The 23,363-nt window shown below is 43.0% G+C and overlaps 2 protein-coding genes across 6 annotated transcripts in view; one reads left to right on the forward strand and one right to left on the reverse strand.

Annotated features, from left to right (window-relative positions):
* ZNRF2 (zinc and ring finger 2) overlaps positions 1-5,570 on the forward strand; it is a 53,927-nt gene extending 48,357 nt beyond the window's left edge. The window contains exons 3-5 of the mRNA XM_031590284.2: positions 106-211; positions 942-1,019; positions 2,182-5,570. Coding sequence (XP_031446144.2) covers positions 106-211; positions 942-999 — 164 coding nt within the window. The 3' untranslated portion in view covers positions 1,000-1,019; positions 2,182-5,570. The remainder of the gene's footprint in view (positions 1-105; positions 212-941; positions 1,020-2,181) is intronic.
* Positions 5,571-7,729: 2,159 nt separating this feature from the next.
* The window catches only part of NOD1 (nucleotide binding oligomerization domain containing 1), a 29,936-nt gene continuing 14,302 nt past the window's right edge, over positions 7,730-23,363 (reverse strand). For 4 of the 5 annotated variants that reach the window (XM_031590283.2, XM_031590281.2, XM_090142475.1 and 1 more), the window contains 7 exons: positions 22,763-22,846; positions 21,134-21,217; positions 18,913-18,996; positions 16,628-16,711; positions 15,373-15,456; positions 14,061-14,144; positions 7,730-12,742 (listed from right to left, as the gene is read on the reverse strand). In XM_031590283.2, coding sequence (XP_031446143.2) covers positions 12,670-12,742; positions 14,061-14,144; positions 15,373-15,456; positions 16,628-16,711; positions 18,913-18,996; positions 21,134-21,217; positions 22,763-22,846 — 577 coding nt within the window. In that variant the 3' untranslated portion in view covers positions 7,730-12,669. Of the gene's footprint in view, positions 12,743-14,060; positions 14,145-15,372; positions 15,457-16,627; positions 16,712-18,912; positions 18,997-21,133; positions 21,218-22,762; positions 22,847-23,363 lie in introns of those variants that run through there. The other variant, XR_004166493.2, reaches the window with a different exon arrangement.

A 23,363-nucleotide genomic window follows, 5' to 3' on the forward strand; every position in this document is an offset into this window, starting at 1 on the left:
AGGACAAGAACTATCTTCTGTAGCTGCCCTTGATGTTCCGAACAAAGAATGTTTTGCTTGTGGTAGCCTGCTTTTTGACTGCTCAACTTTGTTCTCTTTCTTCAGAGGATGTGCTGAGTAAAGATACTGGGGAGTGTGCAATATGCCTGGAAGAGCTGCAGCAGGGAGATACTATAGCACGGCTGCCTTGCCTCTGCATATATCATAAAGGGCAAGTATTCCTCATGGTGCATACCTAGAAGTTGCATTTGTAGAGTAACTTCACTAAAATTTGGTTGCTTTTTGCAATTCATACAAACAAAAGCCAAGCAGTAACCACACTAAAGATGATTTTTAAGTGACATCTTTCAGCATTTTCCCCAATTAGCTTCTCCCACTTACATGAAAAGAAGGCAAAAATCATTTCTGTAGAAGTGGACATCACAGCTATAGAGCTTGGATTGCACATACTTTAGTAATAACAGCCTTGTCTAATGCCATTAGGCTTAAGAGGGAGTGCTTTTTAAAACTGTTTCATAATTGTTTTCACTACTGTCTGTAATTATGATGTGTACGATGTCAGTGAATGATGTAAACAAGATGATGGTGTTAGTAGTAAAGTAACGTGTATAAAAGCTGGCTAACAATTTGTGAAATGCTTTCCTAACAGATTTTAACATTTAAGATATTTAGTTGTTCAGCAGTGCTTAATACTCAACTACAGCTGTGGTTTGGAGTTATTAAATTTTCAGTGAATGATGAAGTATTCCTTTTTTTGTTTGTGAACATATAAAAATGTAGAGCGTGTACATGCATGTGTGTATATACATGTATTTCTTTGTTAATGTAAAATCCCACTGTACATAGAAATCATGAGAAACCAGTTAATGTGCATTTCTTATTGTGAAGCATTACTGGGATATTCATGTTAATTGCTTTCATTTTTGTCTTCCATCTGACAGCTGCATAGATGAATGGTTTGAAGTAAATAGATCTTGCCCTGAGCATCCATCAGATTAAGGGAAGATTCGTGGTCTTAGGTAATATTTATTTTTAGATACGTACATTTTAACAATATTACAATTGATTATCTGAAATTACTCTTGATGCTGTTTTCATAACCTGTGAATTTGCTAATGTGTCTCAGAACTGCAATATTAATCAGTAAGTAATGACGTATATTACAATATATAAAAGGGTTTTGCATCCTTTTATGGTGTGGTCTGAAATGATGTATTCCAGTTTTAATGCTGGAAAGTGGAAAGTCAGTGCCAGTAAAGCGTTAGCATTAACTTTTAAAGAGTATTTTTTCCATGGAAATGAAACAAGATCAAAATAGCATAACCGTGTAATTTTGGATTGTTCCACGGCATGCATTTCTGAAATAAAGCTTTGGAATCATTAAAAAAAAGTCTAAATTAGGTGTTCTCAAAATCACTTTCATCTTCATGCGTTCCAGAATGTTAAAATTAATAATAATTAATATTTCTATCCATCCTATCCCACAGAGGTTCGTGTATTTCCAGCTTATAGTTGTTGTTGTTATTTCAGATCTGCAGTCAGCGTCAAAGGTTTAAAGAATAGGTTTATTTCTTTAGTTGGCTACTTCTAAATCTTTGCCTCGCACTGAACTACTGCTCCCAAGCATTGCAAAACACCAACACTCTTAAAGGAATGGTGTCATGGTTTTATGATGTTTGGCTACCAGTATTCCACATCATAACTGAAATTCTGGTCAGTAGGTGAAAATTGATACAAAAATTGTTGTTTTGTTAAAGGTGAGAATCATCATAATAATCTGAAGGCATCATCGTTGGCATTCATTTGTTTCACTTTGCTTGGATTGTTGAATGGGTAGCAGAGAAAACCTGAGGGAGGGTATCCTGTTACAGGGATGATAGTTTAAAAGTCAGGGTGGTGTGAGTTAAAATTAATGAACAAAGCAACCCATGTTCTGAATTGCCCCCGATAACTGTGGAAGAAATCCATGTCTGTAAACACATTTGTCTCTGAAAATGCTCATAAGTGTCTAACTTTGTGTTAAACCCAGTTTGCTTTCTTTTTTTTTCTCACAGTGGTGATGGTGATAATTGAGGGCCAAGGGAAAAGGGGAAATGAAAGTGCTCATGTTCATGATGTTTCTGTGTGTTAGATGCTTAAGTAGCTGAAATGCTGATACTTTGCCTTCTGCTTTCTTAACAGCTGCTTCCACTGGTCAGAAAACATAGATCTGAGGTTCCCCTGCTGAACACAGCGTGCCTAGCCTGAGAATAACTGTTCTTTGTGGCTGAAAAAGGCAAAGATGGACATTGACATGGAAAAAGCATTGTGGACACCACTTACTTGCCAGTAGTGCTCAGTATACCAAACATTCATGCAAAGGACACACAGGGATTTTGAAAATGCTGCACATTCTGTAACAATCTACTCCCCCACAGACGCTATTGACACTATTTTGTATTGAAGGCCAAAGTTCCTAATTTCAGCCTAACTTCTGGTTCTGTGAAGAAGCGGGATATTGGACACGTTTCCTACTGCTTCAAGTGGAAGCTGAGACGTTCGATACGTGCTATCTGAGACCCTTGCAGGAGGGTGGCCCCATCTTTGAGTGGGAACATTTTCACCTTCTTGTTGGCTGAAGAAGAGTAAATGGCAAACTTAAGTGTAATCTAACAGCGTGACCTTATTTACTGAATTCACACCCTATTTTATGTTCTTCACTTTTACAGGAACAGAAAACATAGACTTCTCTGCACAGGAATACTATATGTCAAAATTTTCTAATTAAACCTTTGTCACAATGCAGTCCAAAGAGTAAATCTGAGACAGGTAACTAATTTATATTGATCCAAGCTATAGGGATTGTTGAAATCTGCACATTGTACTGCTATTTAAGTAATTAAAACTTCTCTTACACTGCTTGTGAGTAAAAACAAACAAACAAAAAAAAGCAGCAAAGCAAAATCTTACAGCTATGCAACTTTTTTTTAGTAGGAAAAAAAAGGAGAATTACCAATTTTAAGTGCTGCCAGTTAAGGTAATTTGTTTAACGGGTATTTTTTTAAAAATGTTTCAGGTAATTATTTTATTGTACTACTCTCATCTCCAGGCTGCCTCCTGAGGTGGAAATGAATAACTGCAAATGTGGGCACAGCAAGAGGGTTTTCATTAATGAGCATGGGTGAGATAACATCGAGGTGGGATTTGTGTTTAATTTTTAAAATACAATTTTTAATGTGCAAGTTTTTCTTTGTTTCCTTGTTTGAATGTTTTTTTGATGGCAGGATTTGTAGTACTTTGCAATCTAAATAATTGGTCTCTTCATGTGGAGGCTAACATTTGAAAGTGTGGTTTTCTTTTTTAAAAAGGCACCTGCATTTGTTTAATTTATTATTATTTTACTGTATTATATTGGTTTAACCAAGGCTCCATGGATCACCAGCTGTCTCCAGGGGGCACACCAAGTAAAACTTGTGGATGAGTATTAGTTTCCATAAAGTATCGCAGTTCCAAAAAGAGAAAGGGGAAGGAAAAAAAAAAAGACAAACTGGAAGAGATATCAGGGCTTAGAAGGATAACTTATATCAAGAATCAATCATAGTAGTATCTAAATTTCACAGTACAGGGAAGAGTTCATGAATATTTATTTGTGACAGCAGTTTTAGTGGGTTTCAATAGTGAAAATAAATTGCACACTTCAGAGTTTTTTCTTGTACATACATAATTCTGCTCGTTTGGTTTTTGTTTCATACATGTTTCTATTGTTACTGTGATTCATATCAAAAAGGGCAAAGGACAGGAGCTGCTATATGGGAGAACAAGTGCAGTGCATGTTAGTAGACTCCCATGTCATGCTTGCAGAGCAATGATTTCCTGGATAACAGTTTTCCCTGAATTTTGCACTGTAAAATGCCATTGTTATGCTGCAAAAAGAAAGAGTCCAAACTAGATAGTTTTCTTAATTGATGATGGTGTTTCTACGTTTTTGGGCTTCCATCACCAGTTCAGCTGAACCTGTAACTATGGGGCCCTGCTGTGTTCTGTTTTTCAGTGGGAGCAGAACCATTTTGTCACGCTTTAGTTCTGAGGTGGTATCACATGTACAGTAGTTTCCTGCACGGTTTCCTTTTTAGCCAAGAAATGTTGTGTTGCCTTGTATTATCACAGGGGGTGGGGAGTAGGAAGAATTATAGCACCTGTAATGCTCACAGTGGTGTTGCCTGCAGGCCCACTTTTCCAGTGTTCTAAATTCCTACTGTCTTCTGAAATTGAAGATGTTGCATTTGCATTGATTTGGTGTTTGCTGTTGGCTTCATGCCTGCAGAAACGTGATGTGTAACGCGGGTAGGTTAGTGTTTGGGTGTTCTGTGCTCCAAGGTCGTAGATGGTCTTTGGCTTGGGGATTAAGTAGATAGATATTATAAACATAAATTTGTTTACAATTTAAGCTTGATTTTGGTAGTTCATATCTCTCGTTCATTTATTGCCATTTTGAGCACTTGTATTTTCTGCTTTCAGATGCAAATAGATTGCTTAAAGACCCAACAGCTAGAACTGCTGTCCTATGCTTAAGGTCAGTTTGAAAAGCATGCCACTAACGTGGTTTTGCAGGGAAGGAGTCTGTTCCTGCTTCCGTCAGCACAGTAGAGCTGCAGTACTTCAGATTGTTTGAGGAACCGATAGGGGGGACAGCCTTGGATGCTGGTTTTGCATCTTTGGTATCCGTAAATCTCTTCTGAAAGCCTGTGAAAGGTTTTCTTCTATCAAAATGTGTAACATAGACCAAGCCAAGAATGACCTGGAAACATGAGATCAATATTTAACTCTGAAAATGCATGTGGAAATTCACCTTTGGAAGTGTTCTCTCACCAGCTATGTTGGTCAGTTGGAGATGACCATGCTGTAGACATTGCTCATTGTAGGCAACACCTTCATTTTAACAACAACTTCACAGTGGTCCTGAATCGTTGTGCTTCAGAAGGGAAAAATAAACATCAAACAAGTCTTGTCTCAACCAAGGAATACTGCACTTGTCCACAAGAAGCAATAACTTACATTTTGGTGCGATATGCTTCTTTGCCTGTAAATATATTAAAATTTGCCAAGTCTGTGCTGTTTCAGAGTATTTCAGTCATCTGACCTATATCTTCCCTAAGTAAGTAAGGGTATAAAATAATTCCCATACTCAGGTCTGCCATAAACATGCCGACATGCTGCTTGCCAGAGGGGAAGAGTAGACTCAACGCTGTCCTGAAATGTGAGGTTTTTTGAGCTTGTAACATACCTATGTATGTTGAGTAGCAATTTGTATTTTGAAGCTCTTAGTGGAGGAGGCTATGATTTGAGCTGTGTGTAGCTGTCCTCTGTACAATGCCAAGAGAGCCATGCTACTGTCGGCACGGGGCACTGATTGTCCTGTCTCTTTTAAATCGATATCTCTCTAATAACATTTTCCTTAGGAAGTAGTTAAGTGAATTTTCTTTCAACATGTACATTAGACATTGTGAGTTCAGTGCTGGGGGGGGAAAGAAAAACTTGAAGCACACCACAGATTTGTGGTATTCTGGGGAAGAATAAAGTGTAAAACATCCTCTTATTTGTAATCAATTTAATTTTTGTATTCAAGGGTAAGTGTACTGCAGTATATTGAAGTGGAAAATGTAGGTAAGGTACAAAGGTGTGGGTGGATACTTGTGGCTTGTTTCTTTCCCTTCTTCTCCCCCTTTATGATGTAAATGAGGTTTTACAGCTTAGTTTCTAGATTTATGTACTAATCCTAGTTCCTAACACTAGAAGCAGCACTGGCTTTTTAATTAAGTCTTTGCTGAGAGTCTGGAGACTCCCAGCAGACTAAAATCTCAGCAAATGTGGAAAATATATTTTTCTTTTTTTTCCAGAACCATGGATCCTTGTTTATGGATGGCTAGTATCTAATAGCTGAGTTATGTTTATGGCCTTTTCCATTTAAGGGCTTCAGAAATTTGCTGCATTTCTTGTGTTCCACCAAACCCAGGGAACGTGGCACTATTACTTATCTCTGTAGTAAACAGCAACAAAGCTCATGCTGGTTGTGATGAAGGCCATGTCATCTTTGTGAATTTTGCTGCTTTGTCACATTGAAAGAAAATATTTGTGTGCAAATATGGTATTGCTGATTTGGTATTGCAATCTTGTATCTGCTAAATTTGCATGTGCAGCTGCGATCCTACCAAGAGAGTACTGCATACCTGGCAATGTGGAAATGCTACTATGGGATCTTCCTGCTCACCTGTGCCATGGAAGATTGTCTCATTTTTGAAGAATGCTATATCTTGAGATTCACATTCCACCCCTCCAAGCTTAAAAGTCATTTTAGTATGCATTTCTCTTTTTCCTAGCTGAAGACATGCTACATTTTAGGGCCATATCCCACCAGTCTTTGGAAATGCTTTCCATTGACATCTGCAAAAGTAGTGGAGGAGGAGGCTCTTTAAAAGAGGAGGACTTGTTACAGGTTTTGCTACAGCCCAATCAAACATGCTTTTTTCTGTAGCAGCATCATCAGCTTGTCCCACTTTCTGGCACTCAAAATAACGTATGAAAGAAATTCACAAGAGAACAGTGTCCAGTATTTGTTTCCTAAAAATAAACTTCTGTGACGTTTCTTCAGCATAAATTAACATGATGCTGAATTCAGGTTGAAGACATTTTAGCTCACTGGGGGGAAACAAAACCACAGTGTTTTGAGTTTCGACTTATCTCAAGTTGCAATTGGTTCTCTTGTGAGTGCCGTGCTACACGGTCTGCTTCCCGAGGTACTGCACAGTGCTCTGTGAAGTAACCTTGTACTTGTGTACGTCAGAGGTGATGGCAGGGCGAGCTGCAAAATGACCTCATGGTGGAGCACGGTTTGCTGAAGACTCGCTCGGATAAACCATCACAGGAACATGCTGCACCAGAAAAAGATTGGACTTGGTTCTGGCTTTGCTCTAATAAGCTGCCAGCATAGAGTAACTAGGAGGCAGCAGGGCCACTATTTGCTGATCATCCTGGCAGCTTTCGATCTATTTATGTTTGAGAAACTTTTGCCCTGGGTGTGCTTTGGCAAAGATTTTGCAATGGTTAAGTAGGATTTGCTCGATTCTGGCAGTCTCAAATGTAAGTAATCCAATGTTACAAGTACGTAATCTGTTGCCGAATTCCGTCTTCTTGTTTTCCCTCAGATCTGTCCTTTCCATTGCTGGTTTTTTATGTGTAAATGTAAATTCTTTTCAATATAACTGGTCACAAGCTCCCAAGATGTGAAATGCTAACAGGAGGAGACAGCAAAGCATGATTTTCTGTTCTTCCTGTGTGTGTGATGCTGAAGCATTCACTACCATACAGTCCAAAATTCTCTTCTAGCTGGTATTGCCAAAGTACTACAACCTTCAAGGAAGAAAGGAGGCTTAGCTGTAGGGGGATGTTTTTACTGAACTACTTAATTTTAAAAGCTGAGGCATCACATGGAACAAGTGGTGCTCGGCATTCTCCTTATCACTCGATCCAGAGTCTCGCTCTGCCTCTCTTCCCACTTGGCAGGCCGCCCTGCTGCTGGAGCACAGCCCGTGTCCCCCTTTCCTATGCCTCTTCCCAGCCCTGCCCATGGAGCGGTGGTGAGCTGTGTGCTCCTGCGATGCCGCGCGGCCATGCAGTGGTGATGGACAAGATGTCTTCCTTCGTTACCCTGAGCAGAAATCAGAATGTAATTTGCAATGTCTGATGTAAAATGTGTTTTTTTTTTTTATTGAGCAGTATGATTGCAACTTGACTTCAGTTGTTCTAAGGTACTCTTTTCGATGGTCTGCCAGTACATAATCATGAATGAAAATATTTTTTTATTGATTTTTAGGTTGTACGTTAACATTCCATTCATGTAAAATATGTACAAATATATGTAATAAATCTTTTGAAGCACAGCTCTCCCCACACTTCCAGGTGACTTTTGTTGTAAAGTCCTGCTGAACGTGGCAACAGCTGCACGCCTGTGCTGCAGAGGAAGGAGGAGCAGTGGGTTCCCCTGGCTGGAAGAGCAGTGGGTGCTGATTGCAGGTAGGAGCCAGGAGCACTCCTGCCCCAGGCTGCCAGCCGTGGCGGCGCCATTTTGTGAGAGGTGGCTGTGGCGGGCTGTGGTTGGCTGCTCTGGCGGTCCTTAACAGCGTAATGGCTGTTGAGATTAGCATTTAGAGCTGCCCCATCTGCCAACCCCAGAGGTGGGAAGCGCACGGGTGGTTTAAAGAGGGGAAGAGCTACTATTCTGTGGATGTGCAGGCAGTGCTGTGGTGGAGATGCTGGTTTTGCCCGCTGCCATCACCCAGCTGGGGAGATGCTGCGGGTGCTCTGAGCAAACCCAGAGTGCGTTACCAGGGGTTGTGTGCAGGCAGTGAGTTCACCCTGCAGACAGGAAGCACCTGCTTGTGGTGCCCCACTGCTCCCAGAGCAGGGCGTTCAGCACAGATGTCCCTGGGCTGGTTGTCCTCTGCTTTGCACTGCCTGGGGCAGCGTGCTGAGGCACAGTTGCCACCTTGCAGCTTTCTCTCCTTGGGAGATGAGTTTTAACATGGAGATAACTGGGTGTCAGTATTGAGGAATGAGCTCCTTTCTCTTCTTAGAGGAACTTTTTTTTTTTTTTCTTCTCCTGTTGCCATCTCAGACGGATGAATTCTTTTCTCACCAGTAACTCCTGTGTTCTGCTCTTAGGCCCATGAAATCAGAGCCTTGCTATGAGGGTGATGATGAGCAGTGAGAGCAGGATTTGGCGTTGTATTGGGAAAATCTGGAGTGCGTCCCTTCCAGCAGGTAGGGGATTTCACATGGGAAATCCAACTCAGGGGCCCCTGCTGGCACCCCGTTCTCCCTGCAGCCTACTGTGCCAGCTCTGCCCCGGCTGCTCACCCTGGGGACAGACAGTGACACCGGGCTGCTCTGGGGCCACCAGCATGGCTGCAGGCTGTTTGCCTGCAGCACCCCATACCAGGAAGCCCAGTGTTTGTTTCCTGATACAGCACTGCTTTGAGCAGCAAGGGGAGGGAAGCGTGGCCGATGGCCAGGGGATCTATCAGGGAGAGTTCCTGTGGTAGCTGGGGCTGGACAGGGACATTTTCCATCCTGGTTTTTGAGAGCATCATGCTGTGTCCAGCGCTCTGTGTGCCAGTGCAGGTGCCTGGTCCTGTCCCACATGGTGGGCAGTTGTGCCTGTGTGCAGTGACAACGGGCTGCCTTTGGGATGGAGCTTTCCACTCTTGTTCCATAAAGCATCTGTTTTCTGAGGGGGATGAGATCAGGGCTGTGCGGGGGCGGGGAAGAGGGCTCAACATAAATAAATAATTGTGTAAAGCCCATCGTCGGCTGACGCATGATGACTCACTCCTCATAAAGACAGCAGAATAGAGACAGATATTAAAAGCATGGGGACGGGCCCTTGGCCGAGCTCGGTGGGGCTGCAGGTGCTCGCTGCCCTCTGGCCTCGGCCCCTTGTGCTCAGAGCCATGCTTTGCGTCAGGATCCTGCCCTGCTTTTCCATTTTGCCCTGCTTACCGATGTCTTTGTTTGAACAAGTGTTTAAATTTTAACTGAGACTTTTTTCCCCTCCCCTCCTGGCTGGTTCCATAAGCAGGCTCCAAATGTTAGAAGGAAAAGCCACAGCCTGTGGGCTTTGGCACCGACTGGCAGTCCCACCGTGGGCCATGCAGCGAGGCCTCCTCACCCCACTCCCTGCCCAGGGCACCTGGTGACCAGTTCAGAGGAAAGCTCTTTAGGAGCCACCCGTGCCAGGATTAACATCTGCTGGAGTTGGGATTAAAGAGCCTGGCAGGTAGCAGGAGCACAAACGCCTGCAGGCTTTATTTGCTCCAGCCTGAGGCCTCCCGGCTGGCCAGGCTAGCACAGCCAATTCAGCCACTGCCTCCTGCCCAGGCCGAACTCCGGCACTCACGTGGTAGGCAGCAGTTCAGTTGTTTGCCATGGGCTCGCTCGAGCTTGGGGGCTGTCTCCACACATGGCCATTCCCAAAAATGCAGTTGCTATTTTCTACAAAATGCTGACCCTCCTTTCTAGTTTTACTGTATACCCCAGGGTAAGTTACTTCACAGCTTATTGGCTGGCAGTGAGGAATGGTGCGGAGCTGCCACGTAAACACAGTTTTAGAGCCTCACCTGTTCTGACCCCTGAACAAACCAACAGAAACTATTGTCTATGGCTCAATGCTCTGAGTGTGGCTCCCAGCCTGGCTGCTGTTTTCACCCAGCTTGGTCCTTGTATTCTGTTCCTACCTAACAAAGCAAAAGACAGCTCCTTTGTGTTCAGCCACTACTGCTGGCTTCTAAGACCTGTTTCAGCAGCTGGTAAGTCTGTGGCCCTGTGCAAGGCCAAGCGAGTGGCAGATCTCCCCTGTCTGCAGCAGTCAGAAGTAGCTGGACTGCCTCATTCCTGTCTCAGTCCAGCCATGGATCTCCTCAGCAGTGCTTCAGCAAAGCCAAAGATTTGCAGAAAGCTGTTGGTTCTTTACAAAGTTGTTTGTTGTCACAGAGGGCAAGTAGAAAAAACATAATGCTGCATACAGAGAACATCTTAGCAAGTTGCAAGCAAGTCTTTAAAAAGTAGAAGTTATACTTGTGTCTGAATTTAAGCACAGATGGCTCTTGCTGTGAACCCAAGATCAGAAGCTCTCTACAAGTAGTCTGATAAGACTATAAGGAAGGGAATGCAGCCCCACATGCCAAGCCAACTCATGAGGATGCTCAGGCTGCCTGAGCAGCTGCTGGCTTTTCTAGCTCTGGCCATGAGTTGACACACGAGGCTGTCCCCTGCCTTGACTGCTCCTGCTAAAGCAGCCTGAGCAGCGCCCTGACCCTGGGGCTGGCCCAAGCAAGCTCTCACAACCTGAAATCTGCTCTGAGATGAATGGGTGCATCTGGCACACCTATTGGCACCATCATCAGTGCTGGGCTGTGTCCCGGTGGGCTTGTTTGCTCTATCTGCCAGCTTTGAAGCTGCCTCAACCTACTGCAGCCCAAGAGACTCTCATGTTCTCAATAAACAAATGGCTCAGGTGCAGAAACCATTCCTGTTAGCTGGCACAGCCTGAGAGCCTCACCTTCCTGTCTGCCTCTGAGCAGTCAGTGCTGGCAGCACAGGCAGGATAGAAAAGCCACTGACAAGTAATGATTGCTACATTGGTTTTCATACAGATATTTATATATATATATATATATATATTGTTTTTCTTAAACTGTTCTTTTTGTGAAAAGCAGTGAGTATCTTATATGTTAGGGAGCTGGAGAGTGTAGGCAGAACTGAGGGCTGGTAAAGGTCTGCCTCCAGGCAGGAAAAGGAGAAACTCACCTACTTGGCCTTTTGTTTGTCTTTGCGGGAAAATGGGGTTTGGCACTGTGATGGAAGGTTCTTTTTCTAGCCCACCAGTGTTCTGTGGGGACATCAGCAGCAGGAGTATTGGTCTGTAAAGTTCTTGGGGGTGACAACATGAAAGAAGGACAGAGGATAGACTATGTTTTTCTATTTTTTGGTTCTTCATGCACATCAGGGGCAGAATCTGAGATTTCCTTTATCAAGGGAATCAGGAAAAAAAACCCTGAAAAACCAAACAGCCTGCTTCTCTTTAAACTGCTTTCTTTTGAGGTTCCTAAAGTTACACTCCCTGAGCACTAATTATTTTGGAGGGGGATAATGTTTTCTTGCTGGTCTTATTATTCCTATATGCCCCTTGCCTTGTGCTTCCCAATAGTTCAGGGGTCAGATAAAAGGTTTCCAAGCAATGTCTGTACATGTATTGCTGGGAGAAGAGATTTCCACCTGCCACCATTGGTTTTCAGTCGTTCTTTCTCCCTGTGAAGCCAGGCAACTTAACACTGGTGTATTGCCACCAGCACCACATCCAGGCCACGAGCCAAGGCAGCGCACAGCCCCCTCATTAATTTGTCACATACATCTCCAGACCCTCTCCCCAGAACAAACACTGTAAGAACAGGGGGTGGCAGTTTTTGTGCAGCCCTCAGGAAATGTTAGGCAGAAGTGTTTTACTGCTTGTATTATGATTTTACAGAAATGGCAGTGAGTTTTTCTGCTTGTATAAAAGAAAATGTATTGGCTTCAATATGGAAAAAAGATTATGGAAAGTAATTGGAGCCTCATGTATCCATTTCTCCAAAAAAACGCAGTGCCTACAACTGCTGTAAGTCAGTGGGAAAATGAGGGTCTAATTTCTAGGCAGGGAAGGATTCATGCTGAAAGCATTGGTACCATGCAGTCTTTTGAGACAGTCTATGTTTCCATCCAGACTATTATTTTCAGTTACGAGGCAAGTAGTACTGTGTGCTCGTGGAGCCTGTGCATCTCACACCTCTTCCTGCATATATATGTGTGTGCGTAGATTCATGTAGATAAATAAGTTAGAGATTAATTACAGCAGTATATAGAATAAATCTGAGCTCAGTTATCAAAATGCGCACACATGCCCCTGGATTCATTCTGTTAACACTTAGTGTTCCATCTTCAAAGCACTGTACAGACATTAATTATTTACCAAGGCAATTTCCCACTCACCAAAAGGATTAGGGATAGCAGGCATTGCCACGAGCACTGCCTCTGTAATGCTGCAGTGCAAATGTGGCAGTTTCTGTAACACAAAGCTTGTCCAAATGAGGAAGTCGTCGCTCAGAAGCAAATGATCCGTTCTTCACTTTCAAAAGCTTTGGCTTCTTCTTGACTTATCAGGTTCCCATTCAAACTATTGGAAAGAGGTAGGGACGTAAAAGGGATGTGAAAGGGAGGCAGTGACTGCTGCCCATCCTCTGTTTTTCCAAGGTTTGAAGCAGAGAGATGGATGGGACAGAGCAGGATGATGGGCTGATTTCTGTGAGCTCACTTGGAGAAGTCAGGGCCATAAGCAACAGGGGTACAGGTGCTGCCTGGGGCCAGATGGTGACAGCACTGCTGTGAAAAGCCACATATGGCTGACAGAAGTTTATATTGTCTTCACAGCCTTTTGAGTCTTCCATGACAACAAAGGAAGAAAGCTCTTAAGTACTTGGACATAATTAATGTGAGATGACACGGCAAAATTTTCAAATCTGGCCAGATTGATATTTACACCCCTGAAAATAAGTAGCCTGAAATGTGCAGCTCCCAGAAATGCTATTAAGCTATAAAATTTATGAAACTATGAGGGTTAGAAAGCATGCCTGAAAAGCCAAGCAAGAACCAAAAGACAGACTTTGGTTTGAAAACTCAGAATTTCTAAGGTGGGTATTGCAGCCTCTTTGGCAGCTGGCAGCAGCTTTTGAAAGGAGCTTCTTCCACATCCCCGGGGAGCCCTCTGTCAGATAGAGTGAGTCACTGTCTTTCTGAGCAGGAATTCAGTGTCCTTTCATTAAAACAAATACATATTTTTAAAAATAAATTTCACGTTCAATAATACAGAAGCAGCAGCTCTAAAACCAGCGCCGCTCTATTGACTCCTGAGCTCCCCGAGGTGAGGGAAGGAATGTGGTGCTTGGCGCTGTGCCCTGCAATGCACATGCGTGACTGCCTGATGCCTGCCTAATCTAAAACAAGCAAATCTCACAAAAAAGTTAATCTCCTCAGAGCTTAGCACTTCTCGTGTGCTTGGAGCACCGCCCAAAGAAAATCCAAGCACAAATAATATGAACCAAATTAGTAATGCTAATTAAATGTAGCCAGCTCCTGCTTGTTGGGATTGAGCTCCTTAGAGGCACGAACATGTTAAGAAGTTTGAAAATAAATCACAAAAAGCAAAACCTGTCTACAGCTATGGGTCCAGTTCTGCAGAAACACGCGTTCTGCAAGTCGGCAGTGCAGACAGACGTGAACTAACAGAGCTCCCTGATACCAAAACACACAGGGAAGTGTTCCAGTGACAGAGGCTTTTTACCTCTTTGAAACTTGCTGGAACTGCAGCCCCTGCTCTACAGAAACTTGCTCTGTGTTTGTTTTGTTTTGTTTTTTTTTAGGCTAGAAGGTTAATGCCATGTGTTTTAAAGGGAAAGAAAGCTTAAAAAGCGAGCCTTTGAGGAGGGGGTCTTTACCAGATTTCTTTAATGGCTGTGTTCTCCTTGAGAGCTTCACTGAGGTATTTCACTCCTTTGGCTGTAATTTGATTCTGGATAAGCCTAAAAAGAAAGCACTTCATATCAGCCCAGCACACAAACTATTTTATAGCACATGCACGGCCTGAATTCAGCTTGATGTCAAGGAGCAAAGCTGTCAGTTTGCAATAGGAAGACAGTTGTGATTTCCATCTCTGAGGAGGGCACACAGTGCTTGTCAGATGGCTACAGATGCACTTTAGAAGCAGAGCTCAGAGTATCAATCGCTTCCTTCTAAGCTTGCCTGTGGCTGCATTCTGGAGATACTGAGCTGACATTGCTGACACATTTCTGCTGAGAACTCTTTACTGCTGGTATGAGATTGCAATGTTGGGGCTCTCTGATACAGACACACTGCCCAGTGTAATGTATATGCAGCTGTGCATGAAGAAATCAAGCTTGTCTCATCTCCCTTTTATTTGTAGGGTGATGGGCACCAGAACTGCTGTTTTTACAAGAGACCACAAGTATCCAGCCCCTCTGACAGTCAGTACTTTCCTAAGGGCATGGACTACAATTAAACACAGGGAATGCTAACGTGTGCTTAGCAAAGGTTTTGTACAAGCTTGTAAAAAAGACTCTGTTTATTATGTTCTCTCAATCACTTGGCATGAATGGATGGCTGTTTGTTTCACAGCCCACATTTGCCCAACCCCATTCACAGGCAAATTATTGTGAACCTCTGGATTAGGGCTGCCAGCCTGTGGTTTCCCAGAAGTTTAACAAGTATCCTTGTGATTGCTAGAAACAAGAATCTCTGCTTTCCCAGAGATTTGTGTCTCACTGCGAAGTGTCCTGCGTCAGTGAAAGTGCCACAGAAGAAAGCATAGGGCAAATGGCCACATAAGTGTTCTGTGTAGGTTCTTGGCTGAAGGATACCAATTGAGCTTGCTTTCACAGTATGATGGCGAATAGTAGAAATCATAATAACATTACTTTATGCTAGATATCTGCTAGTATTTTTCTGAAATTTACGTTTGATGCCAGTAATGAGCTGCTACAGATAAACAAAGGCAGCTGCGCAGTTCAAAAGTTACCAGGACACACAGCCTGCTTAAAGTTTTCCCTGTAAGAAATCAGGTTCAAAACACTAGACAGCAGCTTTATTAACTTTCCACTAAAGCTGTCTACAACCAGTCAGCTGCATCCAGACCATGCACAGAGAGCGTACTGTGACCTACATAGACTTGGAAGGTGAAGCTTTAATGCGGTTACTGCCAAAGAGACTGTGCCTCTGTGGAATGTAACTTACCATAAATGCACCAGTTTCTTGTTGATCTTCAGCATCTCTGCAAAACTCATTGCTGCCTCATCATCCAGCTCATTTTTTGTCAGCCTAGGTGGGAGAGAAAACGTTGTCTTAAGATGCTATCACTATTTTTCAGTTTCCTGTTTTTCCAACTCATCAGTGACTTCATTTTAGAAAGCCAAAGTGGAGCGTGTGTCCTGTTTCTGCCCTGAGCAACCTCTGAAGTCTGGACACACAGACATGCTAAAGAGAAGCCCTGGAGTAAAAAAGGCAAAAAGAATGTCAGATCTTAATTTCTCAGAGCACTGATCTATCTAATGTGGTTTTCTCACAACATTAAAGTAACTGAAAGCTGTATGAACTGCACTGCAAAAAGATGGAAAACAGAGGTAGCACTGAAGAGATACACAAACTGTGAGTGATGGAGAAAGCAAGATGGAGGGAGTAGAATTAAGTATGAACCAGAACTGCAAGTAGGGACAAGGGGAGCTGAGAAGCTCCAGTTCACTATTGGGCACAACAAAAGCAGAGGCAGATGAATTAAATCACTGCTTTCAGGCAGTGGTCTGCAGAGGCACTAAAAGACTTCTGCTTCCATCAGTCAAAACCCAACCAATCTTCCTAAAGTTGCATACAGACATACAGAACCAAGGTGTCAAAGAAATGCTTAATGTTGTACTAAGGGCTATGGTTTAGTGGGGAAATACTGGTAGTAGGTGGATGGTTGGACAGATGATCTTAGAGGTCTTTTCCAACCTTGATGATTCTACGATTCTATGCACACTGCTTCCACTGCCACAAGAATAATACTTAAAATGCTGGACAGGACCCTGTCAGAGGTCTGTGAATAGCACTAAGGAATGCAAGCTGTCCTCAGCTCCTCTGCAAGGAGAACAGTAAAGCTGGACCTGGCCTTACCTAAGCATGTTCACATGTTCAGTGTAAAGAGGGGGGTGTCCTTCACCACCATACCAAAACCTACAGGAATATAAGGAGCTTACACTGCAGACCCGGCTTCCCACGGAAACAAAGGTGTACCAGTGCTCCTATAGGCAGGAAAGCTAAGCCACTGCTCATGAAAGGATATACCTAGATGTCCTCCAGAGGTCCTTTCTGATCTCAATGATTCTGTGATCTTAGAGTGCGCTGGTTGTGAAAGTGCAGAGGTGGCACGAGGGAAAGAAAGAAGCAGTAAAATTAGGCTGCAGCTTGCTCTGGAGAAGGAGGAGAAGGAGAAGCAGACCACACCATTGATTACCAGAATATTTTCACGGAGTTGTTGTGCTGCAAAGCTTCAGCAATGCTTTTGCCCCCCTCTGTTGTGATGCCATTGAATGCGAGACTGTGAAATAAACAGACAGAAAGGTTTAAGAAGCAGCCAGCGTTGCTTGGCCTTCTTGCTACCAAATACTAATGGCTATCTTGGATGATCCATGTCTGAGTTTTCCAGCTCTGAACTAAGCTGTTTCAAAGGCTCACTTACTTTGCAAATAAATGAGCCCTTCCCACTTTTATGTGAGACCATTCACAGTCTGCAGCCTGATGCAGGTCTGTCACACAAACTGTAAGGTTTGCTGTCAGTGAGAGCAAACTGACTTTTGGGATTGACAGCAGAGCTGCAGCTGTGATTTTGAAAGTTGTGGCTCTTAGCAAGGAGAGGGTGGTGCTTTGCAGTACATAGGTTCGTACACACATTTGTCATCCCAATTCCCACTACAAACCAGGCACTGTTTTCTTTAAGTGAGGTGTTCAGACACTTAAATGCCCCATTCCCCTTCCAAACACAATACCTTCTGTCGTGCAGGGAGAGAGAAGTCTGTAAATGCATGCTTTCCATTACAAACCACAAACATTTCTTAGTCTGCTCTTCATTCTTTGAATAGACATTGGCAAAATCACCCAGTTAAACTTATGCTTCAGGCTTTGAGAGTTCAAAAAGCATTTCCATCCTTAGAAGACAGGCCAGCGTCTGAAAATAGTGGATGGCCTCAAAAAAGAGGCAGGAAGGGGACGAATTGGAGCAATGGCATAAATTAAGGGCTAGCATATGTGTTAGTATCCCTAACTTCAGCTGAAAGTAAAATGTACCAGGGCCCAGCTTCCCTTCACCTTTGCATAAAGCTATCTGGTACCATCTGTGCATTCAAATAATGAACCAGGATCATCCATTGGAAGACCAGAAGTGAACCCCAGTGCAAGCACACTGCAGGGCAGAAGATGCACCTTGCACAGGTGCCAGCAAAACCTGGCTCTAGCCTGCAGCTGCTCCTCCTTATTTTTGCAAGCACATTCATCAGTGTATTTGTCTGAGAATCCCGGATGCAACACAGCTTTGATTCAGATTCCAACTGTTTGCTTTCAAGTCTGATACAGCTGGCTTCTGCAATTAGGGAAAGATGGCTACTTCTGATAGCTTTTAAGTTTACATATATCTAGGTCACTGCACCTGCTCGGCTTTTAATTTTTTAAGCCTGGCTGTACGCTCACTGAAAGGAGGACAAGACACCAGCTCTGAAATCCCTGCCTCTGAAATGGCAGCTCTGGAGAGATCCCTGAGACCGGTACTGCTGCAGAAACCAGTGCCATGTGCCACCTAGTGGGGAAAGCCAGGAGCCTCCTCTCCTCCCTCACGCGGAGGAGGAGGGAACTGGGAGAGAACGATCCTAGTGCTCCAGCTGTATGGAGGAACTCCACAACAGCAGCAGCAGCCACAATCCACACCTATAAATTCCTAGTCAGGATCTGTAATCGTAGCAGGGAAGGTGCTGGGGTTTTACACCGCTGGTTGCACCCCATGCTGTGCTGCCAACTTCACCCACTTTAAGGCCTCCAGAGGGCTACTTAGAGAATAATTACTGAACTCCAGCAAGAACTACATCTCATTACTAGCTTCAGGTTGGATATTAGGAAAAATTTCTTCTCAGAGAAAGTAGTAATGCATTGGCACAGGCTGCCCAGGGAGGTGGTGCAGTCACCGTCCCTGGAGGTGTTGAAGAACCGTGTGGATGTGGCACTGAGGGACGTGGGCAGTGGGCATGGTGGGGGTGGGCTGGCCATTGGACTAGATGATCTTAGGTGTCTTTACTGGCCTTAATGATCCTGTGATTCTATGTCCTGATCTTTATCCAAACAGCACATCCCGAGTTACTTTGGTAAAAACTGCTGTATCTTCACCACAGCAACTGTTAACACTGAGCTCCCTGGAGGCCGATTCTGCACCAGCTTCGGCATCGTCTCTGCTAATGCTTCCAGCCCAGAATGGCACCCAATGACCAGGCGTCTTCACAAATGCCAGTTCCTCTACAGCATGAGGAAAGGAAACAGGTGAAAGGGATGCCAGCATTGCAACATTTTTAATTTGCTTTATGGCTGCACAGGGCTTTTCAATTCAAACAACATGGCCTCTTGCTTGCACAGGAGCCTGTTACAGAACAATGACCATGGCACCAGATTGTGGCCCAAGCTAACACTTGGTCCAAAGAGCCACTGCTTCACAAAGCACTGGGAAAGACAGCTCCATGGCGAGTTCAGCTGCTGTTTTACCTCACGTTTGTCAACCTCGGATGGTTCCTCAGGGCCTCTGCAAATGCCTTTGCACCTTCATCTCCAACCTGATTGCCCCACATCCTAGTGAAGACAGGAAACCAGAAGATATCAGATGCATTGCTCTACTGTCCCTCAGCATTGCATTCTCTTTTTCTCACCCCATTCATACCCAAACATTACTCCCCAGCCTCTGAGAGCTGCAAGAAGCCTGGCACATACCATCTCACTGAGCCAGGCCTGTTCCATTCCCTGCACCATCCACCTCTCTGACTCACCATTACCAGAAGGCCACAGCATAGGAGCAGCTGTAGGAGACAACCAGCCTGCTGCAGCCTGAGTGCTTTTGGGATTATCTTGCTGCAATGGGTAAACCTTCAGCTGCCCTGTACCCTTCTGGGATAAAGGAATCTTGTACTCTTCTACAAGGACTTTTTACATGGGCTGATAGTGATTGGAAAAGAGGGAATGGTTTTAAACTAGAAAAGAGGAGATTTAGATTAAATGTTAGAAGGAAATCATTTACTCAGAAGGTGGTAAGGCCCTGGCAAAGCTACCCAGAGAAGCTGTGGATGCCCAATTCCAGGAGGCACTCAAGACCAGGTTGGATGGAGCCCTGGACAGCCTGATCCAGTGGGTGGCAGCCCTGTCCACAGCAGGGGGATGGAAATGGATCAGCTCTAAGGTCTTCCAACCCAACCTGCTTTGTGGTTCTATGATTCTGTGATATGACCGCCAGAAGCACAGCTGCACAGGGACCCATACCCAAACAGGTCACTTTCTGAGGTCAACCATTCAATAAGCTCACCATCTCCTTCAGAATAGTCTAGTAAAAAGGTTCTAAATCAGCATTACACCCAGTGATATCTCCTGTCTCACTGGCTCACCAGGGAGGGATCAAAATCTCACAGGCATTGTATGACCCCGGTCTCTTCTGTGCATTTCTAAGGAATAGTATTTCTAACATCAAAGCAACCTAATAGCACAAAGCACTAAGAGAAGGTAACAGCTGCAGAGATTCGATCAACATTTAATAGCAGTATCTGGACAAATTCTTTGTCAATTCACCATGTATTCTGAGGTTTGAAAGACTCTGCTGAAGTGTATTTAATTGTTTATTTACTTTTACAGAGCTCTTGTCTTGACAGCTCTGAGCCATACTCAGCTTGATGGGTAATTAGTTGGCACCTCTTAAAATCCATTGAGCTTTGTGGTATCTACTAAATACATCTACTGCCAGTAAGTTTCCAAGAATTTCCTTGTCCTTCAGATCAAATGCAGTTTGTTACAAAAATGCTGAAAGTACCTGTTTAAACACGACTACTCAGAATATCATAAGTCCATTTGGAGGGATTATTTCCTCCAAAGGAGAAAAAAAACATCCTTCATGAAAATTATAGCAAGCATAATGGCACTGCAGAGCCATCTGTATGACAATAGAAGTGTGTGTGCTGTTGATTATATATTTGAAATCTTCTAGAACAATAAAAACAAAGGCCAAAATCTGATTGTTAAACCTGATTTTCATATTTAAGTGTTACTGTGATCATGGCCAAAGAGAAGTTTTAGTTCCTTTCAGTATTACATTCTAAGATGAATGCTCTCCTGCAGAATGAAAAGAGAAAATGGGATTTGCCAGAGGGAACAGAGAGTCAAACTCTCACATCTAGCATCAGTCCTAAGAAAGAGGGCATGGACTACGTGTTTTCATTATGACCTTTCTCCAGTAATAGCAAGTTCTCCAGTTTAGGACAGAAGGATTATGTGGAATTCCTTTATATTCTCACAGCTCACAGATTTATCAGGACTTGGTAAGCAGAACATTCAATAATCTTAACCTTGACATTCCATAGCTATGTACATTGCCAGTAGTCATAAAACCACTCGGACCTTTAAAAATGACTAAATATCTTCACAACAGCTACTATGCAGGTAAGGGAAGCAGCTAACTTTATCTTCTGCCCTCTTGTTAGTTTCTCTCTCCTTTAAGGTTCCATCAGAAAAGGAAGAAAATCACTGCATGAACTGGAGGAACCATAAAGCATCGCCTACTTGCCCTGAGCAGAAAATGTCATTGTGCTTCTGCACCAGTTTGTTCTGCTGCCACTGTGGAGGAAGGACTGGGAGGAGGAAGATATGGATGAAGGAAGAAAGCCCAAGGAATTTACAGACATCTTGCCAAGACCAAGCCCTGAGCTCTTCTCCTCAGCACTGAACTTACCCAATTTCAAACATCGTTGTGCTCTTCTGGATGGCTTGGGCAAGGCACTTCCCTCCTTCACTAGTTATTTTGTTTGCTCCTATTCTGCATAAAACACAAGAGTTGATGAGGTAAACCACTTACAACAGTACAGCTATTAGAACATCAGCTCATGAAACAATACAGGTATTTAAGGTTAATTAACCCTGGATGCTAGTTACAGTTAACAAAGATTAACCTAGAGTAAAAAATACTGCAGGCATTTGACCTTTAATTAAGAGAAAACATATTTTGTACGTTGTTCTTCCAAGCTGGACATATTACTGTAAAGTCTTGATTTTGGCGCTAAGTATGTCAGAAATAAGCTGTAGGAACTGATCCTGAAGGCAAGGCTCCTTGCCTAGCTTTTAATATAGCTCATAATACCAGCTGTTGCTGCAAAGTACATGAATTACATACAGCATGTTTTATGATGCCACAGGGAACAGAACATTTCTTGGTAGCGCAGGTCGAGAGCAGACTGCAGCTGATGAGTACAGACTAATAATTTTAAAGTCTTTTTGTTCTGAGCACTGGCTATAGGCACTGGCACAGATCAGTGCAGCACTGGCCAGTGGTTGGTGCTCTATAGAATCTTTCCATTTTTTGGCCTGCATGGGAATATCAAGTGGCTGGAGTTCAAGAGAGAAGTAAGTCTCAATTGCATATACACTACTGTAAAAAACCAAAACCCCCTCAAGCCACTACAATGCATAAATTAAAACTTTTGTCTGGTTTGTTTGACTGACTTCAGGCACGTGAATATGCATTCTATCTCAAAGCCATCTCTAAGCTTACTAGGAAGCCTGACAGAATCTGTCTTCCAACAAGCATTTTTTTTTCTGGTGAAAGTTAGAAGATTAAATTAACACAGCACTGTGTCAAAGCTGTGACAGAGCCAGAGTGCTCTTGGGTTTCAAAATTCTGCAAATATTTCAAGCAGGAATGATGTGGCTCATGTGGGGTTTCAGAGCAAGTTAGGGGTAGAATAACATCTAGAACCCAACAATCCCTGGCTGCTGGTTGCTACATTCAAACCAGCAGTTGTTATTGCTGTAGTTACCTCTGTGTTCTGCTGTGGTCACAACTAAACCATCAGTTAATGATCTACCTTTTTGTTAAGTAACTGTTGTGTATGGCCAAACACATATCTGGAGAAGTTCCAGGACTTAAAGGAAACAACTTCTCAAGTGAATCTGAGCTATTCCAGAGCTGAGGTAATGACACTGGCACAGCATGACTGCCATAGCCCATAAAAGGCCAGATATCAAGAGGCTTGATACTAAATGCAAGCAAATTCATTCATGGCAAAGGCCAGTAAGGTTCATGCATCACTTAAGCCTCATTCAGGTAATCAGACTGGATTTAAGAAAAGGTCTGGTGCCTACTACTACTGACAGTGCAGTGCAGTCTTCAGTAAAGACTATGGATTAAAGAGTTTCCCATGCTAACATTTACTGCTAGGCTACTATAAAAAAAATACGTAAATACAATCAATTTCTTTTCTTTTATTTTTTTTTTGGTGTCATTTTTCTTACCCTTCCTCTTTTCAAGTTGCTTTATCTTAATTATGATACTGTATAAGTATAAAACAAAAAAAAAATAACTTACTTAACATATTCAAGGCTTGAACACTCTTCAATAAGTTTTGCAACATATTTGGCTCCAATGTCAGTGAGCTGATTGTTGTACAAGCTTAAAGAAAAATCACATTGGTAAAAATAGGTTACTCCTGCTGTCATTCTATATTTACAACCTGGGTGATATATAATGCACAGACAGCATCCATCTTTTTTGTATGGCTCTGTACACGTACACAATTGCTTGTATTTCTATTTTGATATACAGTTAATATTGTGAAGGGGTAGATATAAAATACAAGAATAGACTTAACAGTGAAAAATATTTATATATAAGCTTTTTAATTACATGGTCCTCTCAAGCAAACAAATCTTCCCTTTATTCCTGTGTTAGTACAGAAATAATATTGAATAAATCAGAAGGAAAAAAAAGCACAGCAGCACACCAGAAGAACATGTGTTTGGTTTTTTAAAAGCCATAAAATCCCCACACAAATATTCCTGAAGATCAGATATCTGAGCAGATATACTTACAGAAGGGCACGGGAAGAAGGAGGGAATTCTTGGTATTCATGATCACTTTTCAAAAAGTCATTTTTATGCAGCCTCTTAACCAAAAGTGGGAAGCCAGC

Source organism: Phasianus colchicus, chromosome 6 (assembly GCF_987193195.1).
Source record: "Phasianus colchicus chromosome 6, bPhaCol1.hap1.1, whole genome shotgun sequence".
NCBI lineage: Eukaryota > Metazoa > Chordata > Aves > Galliformes > Phasianidae > Phasianus > Phasianus colchicus.